This window comes from Arvicola amphibius, chromosome 14 (genome assembly GCF_903992535.2).
Source record: "Arvicola amphibius chromosome 14, mArvAmp1.2, whole genome shotgun sequence".
NCBI lineage: Eukaryota > Metazoa > Chordata > Mammalia > Rodentia > Cricetidae > Arvicola > Arvicola amphibius.
The window spans coordinates 3,200,482-3,212,990 of record NC_052060.1 but is presented as its reverse complement, the minus strand read 5'-3'; the positions used below and the strand labels follow the sequence as shown (position 1 = coordinate 3,212,990).

The 12,509-nt window shown below is 45.2% G+C and overlaps 1 protein-coding gene across 1 annotated transcript in view; it reads right to left on the bottom strand.

The window, feature by feature from the left end:
• The window catches only part of Nup210l (nucleoporin 210 like), a 106,260-nt gene that overhangs the window by 2,195 nt on the left and 91,556 nt on the right, over nucleotides 1-12,509 (bottom strand). The window contains exons 32-37 of the mRNA XM_038311229.1: nucleotides 11,454-11,671; nucleotides 8,380-8,516; nucleotides 6,601-6,727; nucleotides 4,491-4,640; nucleotides 2,883-3,130; nucleotides 368-566 (exon numbers count right to left, since the gene is read on the bottom strand). Of these exons, the coding sequence (XP_038167157.1) occupies nucleotides 368-566; nucleotides 2,883-3,130; nucleotides 4,491-4,640; nucleotides 6,601-6,727; nucleotides 8,380-8,516; nucleotides 11,454-11,671 (1,079 nt within the window). The remainder of the gene's footprint in view (nucleotides 1-367; nucleotides 567-2,882; nucleotides 3,131-4,490; nucleotides 4,641-6,600; nucleotides 6,728-8,379; nucleotides 8,517-11,453; nucleotides 11,672-12,509) is intronic.

The window sequence follows — 12,509 nt, the reverse complement described above, 5'->3', positions numbered from 1 at the left end:
AGGGTGACTGCTTCAGTCCACACTTAGTGTGTTACGTGTAGCATTTGCCTGTGCCCATGTATTGTGATTATATATTGTGACATAACACTTGATTTATGCAGGTTTCCCACCCCCACCCCCTGACAGGGTTTCTCTGTAGACCAGGCTGGCTTGGAACTCGAGATACTTGCCGCCTTCCCAAGTGCGTGAGGTGAGGAGTAGAGGGGATCCAGCCTTCCTATAGTCCAATACCTGTTACAGTAAAAAGGTGACTGGGTGTAGACTGGGGAGCTAGAGGCAGGAGGCCAACCTGGTCTACATAACAAAATCTGGGCTGGCCAAACTACATTCTTCCCCAGTGTAGATAAAAATAGTCCCCAGTGCTCACCTGAACCAGATAGGTCTTTGGCTCTGACCACCACAGCCTCATGCTGACTGGTGAGTGTGCAGGAAACGTTAATGAAAGCCGTTGAGGACAGCTGGAAGGCGGTGAAGTTGACTGCTCTTACTAGGTAGATAGCCAGGCCTGTCATGAGGGTAGAGTGCCTATGGCCAGAGACGGCTAGAAATGGGGAGCTGGAGACGACCTTGGAGAAGAGAAAATAAACCACCTGTTCAGAAGATAAATCTGTTGTTTCAGTTAGTGCAAGTTCCCGTAGCCAGCTGATAAACCGCTAGCCTTTTCACCACTTTGATGCAGTGAGAAAGGAACAAGAGAGCTTGCTTTGCACTCATTTAAAAAGTTGGTGGCTCACGCCTTTAATCCCAGCACTCAGGAGGCAGAGGCTGGCGGATCTCTGTGTTTAAGACCAGCCTGCTCTACAGAGCCAGTTCCAGGATCCAGGACAGGCTCCAAATCTACAGAGACCCTGTCTCCAGAAACCAAAACAAATAAAAAACCAGAAGACAAAACTGGTCATGGGTGTGCTGCATGGCTTTAATCCTAGCAGAGGCAGCCTGGTTTACACAGCCAGGGCAATGAGAAGCTCTATGCTAAAGTAAAAGCTGGCTGTGTGTGCCTGTGGCCACAGACAGGATTCCTGAGGCAGGCTCCAGTTCAGTGAGATCATCTCAGAAAGCAAGGTGGCTATGTATTGAGTCGCAGCACTCAGGAGGCAGGAGGGTGTCAGAGTTTGAGGCTAGCTACATAGCAAGCTCCAGGACTAAGACCTCCACCACCAAAAAGTGGGGGAGGGCTGTAGAGAAGATTCCAGCGGTTAAGAGTCCCTGTTGTATAATCAGGAGGCCTGGCGTTGGATCCCAGCATCTAGATCTAGGTAACGGTCCCATGTATATCAGCCACCCTGGCTCTGAGAGGAACAGAGATAGGTTTATTTTCTGGGGCTCATTTTAAGCCTACTCAAGGAAAGTCAGCTTCAAAGAGTGGGTGGTGAACCTATGGGGTGGCTCAGGTAAAGTTGCCTATTGCCAAACTTGATGCCATGAGTTAGGGACTTGCATGACAAAAAGATAAAATGACCCTTAGAATATGCCGTGTGGCATGGATGCGTCTACATAAAAGATAAAAATGTGAGCCAGGCGGTGGTGGCGCACGCCTTTAATCCCAGCACTTGGAAAGCAGAGGCAAGGTTATCTCCTGAGGCAGACAGAGGCCAGCCTGGCCTAGAGTGAGTTCCAGGACAGCCAAGGTTGTGCAAAGAAACCCTGTCTTGGGAAACCAAAAATAAGAACATAAAAAATGTGAGCAATTGAGGAAGAACTCTGGCCTCCACACTTTGTACAAAAGAATAATGTAAGCTAATTATTAAAGAGGCTAGGGTGAGACTTGCCTCTCTTGTACTGGGGTTAGAGATGTGACAAGGTCGAGGGCCAGCAAGGAGTCAGTGAGAAGACTTGGAGTCAGTTTCATTGTGTATAGCCCAGGCTGGCCTGGAACTCCTAGCAGTCCAAATGTTTTAGCCTCTTCAATGCTGGGATTATAGGCTCACAACACCTGCCTTCAGTTTGTTTTGGCAGCATTTATTGGGTTGGAGAGGTCACTTAGTTAAGAGCACTGGCTGCTCTCCCAGAGGACCTGGGTTCAATTCCCAGCATCCAAATGGCAGCTCACAAATGTCTGTAAGTCCAGTTCCAGGGCTTCTGACACCCTCAGACACATATACAGGTAAAATACCAATGAACATAAATGTTAAAAAGTAAATAAAATTAACAGTGGTCGACACACTTGTATCCAGCCTTGTGAAGAGGAGAGTTCATTTAACATAAGAGTCTCCAGTGGTTGGCCAGAGACCTAACCTTCTTAAGAGGTTAAGAACATGTGATGCACACAGAGAGACATACATGGTTAAAAATAAAAATTTATCTCCAAGTATTGAAGCTATTTCCCAGTGGTAACTTTAAAGAAGGCATCAGGTTCCCTAGAGTTGGTGTTTCAGGGACTCTGAGCCCTTTGATATGGATTCCAGCAGCCAAACTCATCTGTGAGAACAACCTGTGTTCCTAACTGTTGAGCCATCTCTCCAGCCCCCACAGTAACTTTAATTAGGTTATGCAGTAACATTTTTACCCTTGGAATGAGAATGAAAAGTCTTTTCAAATGCCTTGTCTTTCAACCATGCATGGTAGTGCATGTCCAGTGGTCCTCAAGCTTGGAAGATAGAGGCAAGCCCTGGAATTCAAGGTAGCCTGGGTTACACTGTCTTAAAAGCAAAACTGAGGACGAGGGATGTTCAGTTGGTAGAGTCCTTGTGCTTCCCACCTGCACATAGTCCATGTTGAGTTCTCATGACTGCACAAACCCAGGTTAGCAGCCCACGTCTTAGTGCAGCACTTGGAAGGCAGGAGGCCAATCTTGACTATGTAGGACTTCACTGCCAGCCTAACGAGAGTATGCTGGGAAAAAGCAGCACAACCTAGACCCGCGTCCCCAGTACTGCTGTTACCTCTAGACTCTCCAGAACTCTTTCCACTCCCAGGACTCTGAGCTCTCCAATGTTTTTGTGGCTAATAACCAACTCTGACTGGTTCATGTAAAAACCAGGGATGAAAGGAATGAGGATTCTTTGCATTCCATTCTTGCTTCGTTCACTGACCAGAGTTGCCCACCCGTACACTGAGGTGTCGGCCACACTTAGGGCTTGGCGCAGCTCCTCTGAATTCTGTCGAACCTTGATTAGGCAGACATAGACCCCTAAAAAAAAGAAAGACAGCAGGAAGGCTGAGAAGCTCTACTAAGAAAACCAAGGTAAGGTAGAAGAAAACATGTGAACTCAGTTCAGTTTAAGGGTACACTATTGGCCATTATGGGGAAAATACCAAGAAGGAAAACTGTCCTGAGGGAGCACAGCTGGACTCAACAGTGCTAATCCCAGAAAGTCAGCACTCAGTGAATGGCCAAGCAGCTAAGAAGTCCCGAGGAGGGGCGGTGGTGGCGCACACTTTTAATCCCAGCACTCGGGAGGCAGAGGCAGGCGGATCTCTGTGAGTTCGAGGCCAAGCCTGGTCTACAAGAGCTAGTTCCAGGACAGGCTCTAACAAAGCTGCAGAGAAACCCTGTCTTGAAAAACCAAAAAAAGAAAAAAAAAAAAAAAAAAGAAGTCCCGAGAGGGTAGAATGGAGGCAAAGCCTCGGGGACACCGCTTCCCTAGCTCCGCTTGGCTGCAGGTCCAGTGCCGTGCTATCTGCATTTTTGTTCTGGAACTTTCTACAGTGTACAGCTTTAGTGTGACGGAACCTTCCTTCAGTGCTTGTCCATTAGCTATGCCATTCAAGCTGTGAGGCCTCGATTCCGAGCTCAAATACTGTAGCATTGCCCTGCCTTTCCTTCCCTACTTCTCCCTCTCCCCTGCTTTCCTGCCCCCCACAGTTGTGTTCGCAATATTTGAACTAGGCCTGCCACAGGCCAGGCGATCTCTCCCACTGAGCGTCCCCACCTTTTTACGTTCTAGTTTGAACACTGTTACACTAGACTTCCCGGATAAACTTGAATTTCTTTTGTAGACTAGGCAGGCCTTGACTGTGATCCTCCTGCCTCAGTTCTTCCAAGTATTAGGATTACAGATTTATGCTCTAAGACCTAGTAGAATCCTCTCATTTTATGTTCATTTATACCAAGCCATCTGAATGTCATACTGTTTCTTGTTATGACATTTGTGTGGAATACTCAAACACAGTGATGCCTCCAGTCCCAGCACTCAGGGTCTCTGAGGCTGAGGCCAGCCTAGCCTACACAGTGAGTCCCAGGCCATCCAGGGCTACATAGTGAGACCCTGTCTCAAAACACAAAACAGTGAGACAATCCAACAAAAAAGAAAAGGGTAAATTACGGGGCACAGCTTGCAGTCCTAGCTCTCTGGAGGTGGAGGCATCAGTTCAAGATTGTTTTGGTTGAGACCAGCCAGGATACATGATGCCCCCAAAAAGAAAACAGCCCTTTGTTGGACCAGTTGAGAAAGGCTCTAGAGGTAGAGGAAACGTAAATAAACTGTCGCCACAGGAGGGTGACAGTTGTAGAACCGGCAAAAGGAAGCTACTGAGCTGCTGGATCCTACCTCTCTCCATGCTGAACTCGGAATGGATGTGGAAGACTTTACTTGCTGGGATGTCTAGTAAAGTATTACTGAACTGCACGTGGCATAGCATGAGTGTCTCAGGAAGAAGAACTTTTGCAACAGCGGAAGCCTGACTTGGGGTACAGGACCCTAAGAAGAAGAGAGTTAAATAATAATTATCAACATAGGTTTACAAAAGGAGAAACTATGGGGACTGGAGGGAGAACCCAGTGCTTAAGAGCATTTGTTCCTATAGAGCACTGTTGTGGAATAATAGTTTTTCTTTCTTTCCTTCCTTCCTTCCTTCCTTCCTTCCTTCCTTCCTTCCTTCCTTCCTTCCTCCCTTCCTCTCTCCCTCCTTCCCTCCCTCCCTCTCTCTCTTTCTTTCCTCTTTTTTTGTTATGTTTTTGTTTTTCGAGACAGGGTTTCTCTAGCTTTGAAGCCTGTTCTGTAACTAGCTCATGTAGACCAGGCTGGCCTCGAACTCACAGAGATCCGCCTGCCTCTGCCTGCCGAGTGCTGGGATTAAAGGTGTGCGCCACCACCGCTGGAATATGTGTCACTCAGATTGGTTTAATAAAAAGCTGAACAGCCAATAGGTAGGCAAGATTTTCAGGACAGAGAGGATGCTGGGAAGAAGGGCAGAGACTCGGATGTAACATAAACGTAACATGTAGGAGATGAGGTTTAAAAATCCATGAGACTCATGACAGTACATAAGTCAATAGAAATGGGTTAATTTAAATTTTAAGAGTTAGCTAAAAAACAAGCCTAAGTTATTGGCCAAGCTCTCATAATTAATAAAAAGTATCTGCGTTGTGATTTGGGAGCTGGCAGGACAGAGAAAGACTAGCTACAGAGGACCTGAGTTCAGTTCCTGCTATGGGCAGCTCACAGCTGTCTGTAACTCAAGTTCTAGAGTATTTGACATCCTTGTATGGTCTTTAAGGGAACCTTAACACAAGGTAGTCACACACATATGAATAAAAATCTTTTAAAAAGAAACCTAACATGACATCAGTGCCAGAGACGTGTCTGCTTCTGCCCCTAAGTGCTAGGATTAAAGGCATGTACCACCCGACTATAAAAATCTAAATTTTAATCCAGTCTTAATTTTTGAAATATCATTGATTTTAGTTTCTGTGCCAGGATGGAGTTAAGGGCTAGGGCAGTGGTTCTCAACCTTCCCAGTGCTGCAGCCCTTTAAATACAGGTCCTCATGTGGTGAGCCCCATCCTAAAATTATTTTTGTTGCTACTTCATAACTGTAATTCTGCTACTGTTTATATTGTAATGTAGATTATCTGTTTTCCACTGCTCTTAGGCGACCCCATGAAAGGGTTATTTGACCCCAGGGGGTCCCAGCTCCCAGACTGAGAGCCACTGGGTTAGAGAGATGGCTCAACATAAGCTATTGCTCTTCTAGAGGACCAAGTTTAGTTCCAAGCACCCATGTGCTTATACCCATATACCTACACATAATTAAAAATAGTAAAAACCAGCCGGGCGGTGGTGGCGCATGCCTTTAATCCCAGCACTCGGGAGGCAGAGGCAGGCGGATCTCTGAGTTCGAGGCCAGCCTGGTCTACAAGAGCTAGTTCCAGGACAGGCTCTAGAAACTACAGGGAAACCCTGTCTCGAAAAACCAAAAACAAAAACAAAATAGTAAAAACCTTTATAAAAATTGGAGTCAATTTTGAAGTAAAATGAATCTTTTTGTTGTCTTAATTTTTTTTGTTTTTTTTTTTTTTTCTTTTTTTTAAGACAGGCTTTCTCTGTGTAACACTCCTAGCTTTCCTGAAACTAGTTCTTGTAGACCAGGTTGGACTCGAACTCACAGAGATCCCCTGCCTCTGCCTCCCGAGTGCTGGGATTAAAGGTGTGCACCACCACCGCCCAGCAGTCATTGTTTTAGCTTTTTGAGATAGAATCAGTGTGTCCTTGAACATGCTTCAAAAGTTGTATCTTAGCTTTTCACATGTTAGCATTACAGGTATGTGCTACTATGCACAGCTAATAACAGAAAACATATTAATCTAAAGGAGTAAGGTAACTGAGGGACAGAGAGGAAGATGGACATAATCAGGAAACCTGCAGAGAGGTTCCTTACCTTTAAGGTTGACGTCATTTCTGCCGGTGCTGATGAAGAGTTTGAACACAGTTGCATTGGGGATATTTGTGAGGTAAGTCTTGAGGTCATAGTTGAATGTTAATCTTGACGAAGCATTGACTACCACCTGCCAGCAAACCAAAGGGAAAGCTGGTTCCCTCCATCCTTACCCCTAATAAATTATTTCAACCAAGAGTATCTATTTCATACAACTACAAATTGGCATTCTGATTATTTGAGAAACAACAACAAAAAATTTGTGTAGGAAGACTTTTCTTTCCTGATAACCAGTTCCCAAATAACCAATATGCGGGCGGTGGTGGCGCAAGCCTTTAATCCCAGCACTCAGGAGGCAGAGGCAGGCAGATCTCTGTCAGTTCGAGGCCAGCCTGGTCTACAAGAACTAGTTCCAGGATAGGCTCTAAAACTACAGCGAAACCCTGTCTTGAAAAACCAACCAACCAACCAACCAAACAAACAAACAAACAAACAAACCCCCCCACAAATAACCAATATGGAGACTTAATATTAACTATAGTTATTTGGCTGATAGCTCAGGCTTATTACTAACTAGTTCTTACAACTTAACCCATTTTTATTAATATCTTTGCTGCCACATGGCTCATAGCTTATTGCCTCATTTTATAGATGTCCTGCTTCCTTTCCATCTGGCTGGTGACCCTGACTCTGCCCTTCTTTTTTGCAGCATCCTCCTAGTCTGGTTCTCCTGCCCAATCTCTTCCTGCCCAGCTATAGGTCAGTTAGCTCTTTATAACCAATGACAGTAATACATATTTACAGTGTACAAAGATTGTTCCACAGCATTTCCCCCTTTTGCTTAATTAATTAAAAAAGATTTTAACTTAAACATATGTAAAACTTATATAAAAACAGTTATTAATTAGAAAAATGTGGAATATTTTAAAAAGAATTTTTGGGAATATTTCTTACATTATATGAATATATGTTGCTGTGATTGGTTTAATAAAGAAGCTGACTGGCCAGTTGCTGAATGGGAGTGTTAAGCAGGAGAACCACACTGAGAATGCTGGCAGAAAGAAGGGCAGAGTCAGTGGTGAGTGGACCCAGAGCAAAGCAAGATGGGCATGCCGTAATGAGAAAAGGTAGTAAGTCACATGGCAAAGAATAGGTAAAAAATATGGGTTAATTTAAATGTAAGAGTTAGTTATTCATTAGCCTGAGTTATTGGCCAACATTTATAATTAATATTAAGTCTCTGTGTGGTTACTTGGGAGTGGCTTGTGGGACAGAAGCTTCTGTCTACAAATTCATTTACTTGCGAAATGATTTTTTTTATTTTTTAAAAAGATTTATTTATTATGTATACAACATTCTGCCTCCATGTATGCTCACACGCTGGAGGAAGGTGCCAGATCTCATTACAGATGTTTGTGAACCACCATGTGGTTGCTGGGAATTGAACTCAGGACCTCTGGAAGAGCAGCTGGTGCTCTTAACCACTGAGCCATCTCTCCAGCCCGATTTGTTTTTTCAAATTTTGAGACAGGGTCTTGGGTATAAAAAGACTAGCCAGACTCTCTCTTTTAGCTTAAGATGACTTTGAATTTCTGATCTTCCAGCCTCCACCTCCACATCTCCAGTGTTGATGTTGAGGTGGAGGCTGGTTTATGTGATGGGAATTGAACCCAGGAATTCATGCATGTTATAAAGTGTACTTCCATCCTAGCATGTTTCTGCATGTATAACCTATAAGTGCAATCACCCTGGTCCTTTCGGCTGCGGTGCACGTAGCTGTACCTCTCGAAATGTCTTCACAACTCCAGGGATGTCATGAAAGATGGTTGCAGTTCCTGGGCTCCTAGCCACTCCTACTCCAGTGGCTGTGTCTGTCTGTATAATATTGTTGGGAGAAATCATCCACAGCCCAGGCTCACCTAAGAAAAGACGAGAGAATGTGCCTGGCTACAATTTTTAATAGTATTTAATAAATTACTTCATTCAAAGTCTCAATCAGTGGGCAGTCAAGACCACTCTTTATCAAGAATGTAAGTAGCTTTCGTGAATGTCTGTTTTACCTTACACCTATCAGATTTCTGATCCTAACGTAGCCCTTCTGCTTCCTCATCTTTACTAGTATGCATTTGGTTGCCTCTCAAAATTCCAAAATGCAAAACTGAAGGATGGTCCTGGCACAAGCCCAGCTAAAAAGCCTTGCCCCTGCAGCCCGCAAGCTAGCAGGCAAAGGCACTTGCTATGAAGCCATACAGCCTGAGCTAATCTCCAGGACCCACATGGTGGGAGAGAAGACTGGTATCTGACCTTCATATGTGTATCATGACAATGTGTGCCTCATGCCCTTCATATGTGTATCATGACGTGTGTGCCCTCATGCCCCCCTTTTTTAAATTTGGATTTTCGAGACAGGGTTTCTCTGTAGCTTTGGAGCCTGTCCTGGAAGTAGCTCTTGTAGACCAGGCTGGCCTTGAACTCACAGAGATCTGCCTGCCTCTGTCTCCCAAGTGCTGGGATTAAAGGCACGTGCCACCACCGCCCAGCTCCCCATGCCCTTCATGTGTGTATCATAACATGTGCTCCATGTCCTTCATATGTGTATCAGGACATGTGTGCGGCCATGACCATAAATGCTTAAAGATAAAGTTTGCTTTATCCAAGAGGTTTCTTTTTTTTTTCAAAATATTTATTTATTTATTTATTATGTATACAATATTCTGTCTGTGTGTATGTCTGCAGGCCAGAAGAGGGCACCCAGACCTCATCACAGATGGTTGTGAGCCACCATGTGGTTGCTGGGAATTGAACTCAGGACCTTTGGAAGAGCAGGCAATGCTCTTAACCACTGAGCCATCTCTCCAGCCCATCCAAGAGGTTTCTAACTGTGGAAGTATAACTTTCATTACTGGCTTTGAAGCCAGCTTAGCTCACAGACCTTGGAGTATATATTGGTCATCGTAAGTCAGCTCCAAGGCTGATTAGAACTACCTTTGTAGCCAGGCAGTGGTGGTGCACACCTTTAATCCCAGCACTTGAGAGGCACAGGTGGATCTCAATGAGTCTGAGACCAGCCTGGTCTACAGAGAGAGTTCCAGGATAGCCAGAGCTGTTATACAGAGAAACCCTGTCTCAAAAAAACAAAACAAAAAACCAAAAAACAAAAAGATAACTACCTTTGTAACAGCTATAAACCACACAGTATGTGTTAGGATTAGTTCTAGTGTTGTCACGTAACTCAGCATGTAACCATAGTTCCCAGAAAAGAGACCAAAATCCTTCATAGCCCTAGACCCCCCAGCGAGTCAGTCATATGTGGATGGTTGCAGGAAGCAGGAATTCTTTCCTGGGAAGACAGATACCTCCTTTTTTTTTTTTTTTTTTTTTTTTTTTTGGTTTTTCGAGACAGGGTTTCTCTGTGGCTTTGGAGCCTGTCCTGAAACTAGCTCTTGTAGACCAGGCTGGTCTCGAACTCACAGAGATCCGCCTGCCTCTGCCTCCCGAGTGCTGGGATTAAAGGCGTGCGCCACCACCGCCCGGCCGACAGATACCTCCTTATAGGCTACCAGTGACAAACCAAATCAAAGTCCAACTTGGGAAACTAATAAGTTTATTGGACTTTATTATAGAGCACAGTTAAGGGGTTACAGGAGTATGGGTGACCCCAAAGCTGCCACACTACTGGTAAGTCTCACCCCACCATGGCTGCACAGACGGAGTGCCTCCTTCAGTTAGACTTACACATTGTGTCTGTGCTCTAGCACCTCCCAAGACTAGGGGGTTGTGTGCCTATATGCACACATGTACCCTACATGTGTGCCTGTTGCTGTGGCGGTCAGAAGAGGGAGTATACAGGTGAGCCACCATGTGCATGGCGGGCATCGAACCCAGGTCCTCTCAAGAAGAAGTGCCCTCACCATGGGACCCTCTCTCTGGTCCAGCTTTTATTCTTCACCTAGCAGTTAGTTACCTTCCTGCAAAAGCAGGGATGGAGAGACCGTGCCCCAGGTCGTCTACAGAACACAAAGTTGTACTCGTAGGCAGATGACAAGTGCTACAAGTCAACTTCTAATTGGCTATTGAGAAAAATGGTCATTCAGCTGAGAATTATCAGCTAACATGATAACTGCTTTGGGGCCATCAAGATGGCTTAGCAGGTAAGGGGTCCTACTACTAAGTCTGATGTCCCGAGTTCAATCCCTAGGGCCCAACTGGCAAAATATGAGAACTAACTCATCCAAGTTCTTTGTTCCCACACACAAATAAATAAAATGTCATAAATCAAAACTAAGCAAGGCAGTGGTGGTGCACACCTTTAATTTCAGCACTTGGGAGACAGAGACAGGCAGATCTCTGTGAGTTCAAGGCCAGCCTGGTTTACAAAGTGAGTTCCAGGACAGGCTCCAAAGATACAGAGAAACCCTGCCTTGAAAAAACAACAACAACAACAAAAAACCCAAACAAACAAACAAAGAAAAAAAAATTAAATTAAATAAATGAATACTTTTTTGGGGGTGGGGGTAAGGGTCTTACTATGTAGCCCTGGCTAACCCGGTACTGGTTATAAGATGAGACTAGCTGGGTGGTGGTGGTGCACACCTTTAATCCCAACACTTGGGAGGCAGAGGCAGGTGGATCTTTGTGAGTTCAAGGCCAGCCTGGTCTACAAGAGCTAGTTCCAGGACAGACTCCAAGGCTACAAAGAAACCTTGTCAAAAAGCAAACAACAACAACAACAAATCAGGCTACCCTCAAACTCACAGAGATCTGCCTTTCTCTGCCTCCCCAGTGCTGGGATTAAGAGTGTGCACCACCACACGTGACAGAGTGTCTTTTGTGTGGTTAAGGAAAGGCACACCTACCGTGCTGATTGACGAGGTGAGTGCTGAAGCAGATAACATCGCCAACAAAGGTAAGATTGGTGTCTGGCTCAATGGCGTGTTCTACAGCAACAGGAATATAATCCGCCATGCCAGGATGCCGCTGGTCCCAGAGCCCCACAACCGTCACCCCTCTGTTCACAGCCTGGGCCATGTATGTATAGTTTCTGTTTCCTGGTCCAATAAGCAGCAAGTCATCTCTAAGGAAGACACAAAAGGCAGGAGTGTCTGAAAAGGACAGATGAGCATGTAACTCGGTGCTGGGTTGTTTAGCCGACGTGCAGAAGGCCCTGGCTGCTAGTGAAGTCTCACTCCTGTGTGCCCAGCATCCATGCTACCAAGTTCTAAGCCAGTTTGGGCTATATAGTGAGTACTAGGCTAGCCAGAGCAACAGACAGACAAACAATTTCTGTTAAGAGATACTACAATGAGCCGGGCAGAGGTGACACATGCCTTTAATCCCAGCACTCGGGAGGTAGAGGTAGGTGGATCTCTGTGAGTTCGAGGCCAGCCTGGTTTACGGAGCAAGTTCTAGGACAGGCTCCAAAGCTACAGAGAAATCCTGTCTCAGAGGGGGAGGGGGAGGGGGAAGGAGAACAAACATTGAGGGAAGAGACCCAATCACGAGTTTGTTTAAAGTTTTTAATTCTTGGGGCCTGAGAGAGGGCTCAGAGGTTAAGAGTATTGACTGCTCTTCCAGAGGTCCTGAGTTCAATTCCCAGCATCCTCATGATGTAGAATGAGATCTGGTGCCCTCTTCTGGCATTCAGGCATACATGCAGACAGAGCACCATATACATAATAAATATATCATTAATTTTTTTAAAAATTCTCTTTGTGGGGCTGGAGAGATGGCTCAGAGGTTAAGAGCATTACCTGCTCTTCCAAAGGTCCTGAGTTCAATTCCCAGCAACCACATGGTGGCTCACGACCATCTGTAGTGGGGTCTGGTGCCCTCTTCTGGCCTGCAGGCATGTATACATAATAAATAAATTAAAAAAAATAAAATAAAATTCTCTTTGTGCGTGATGGGCACAC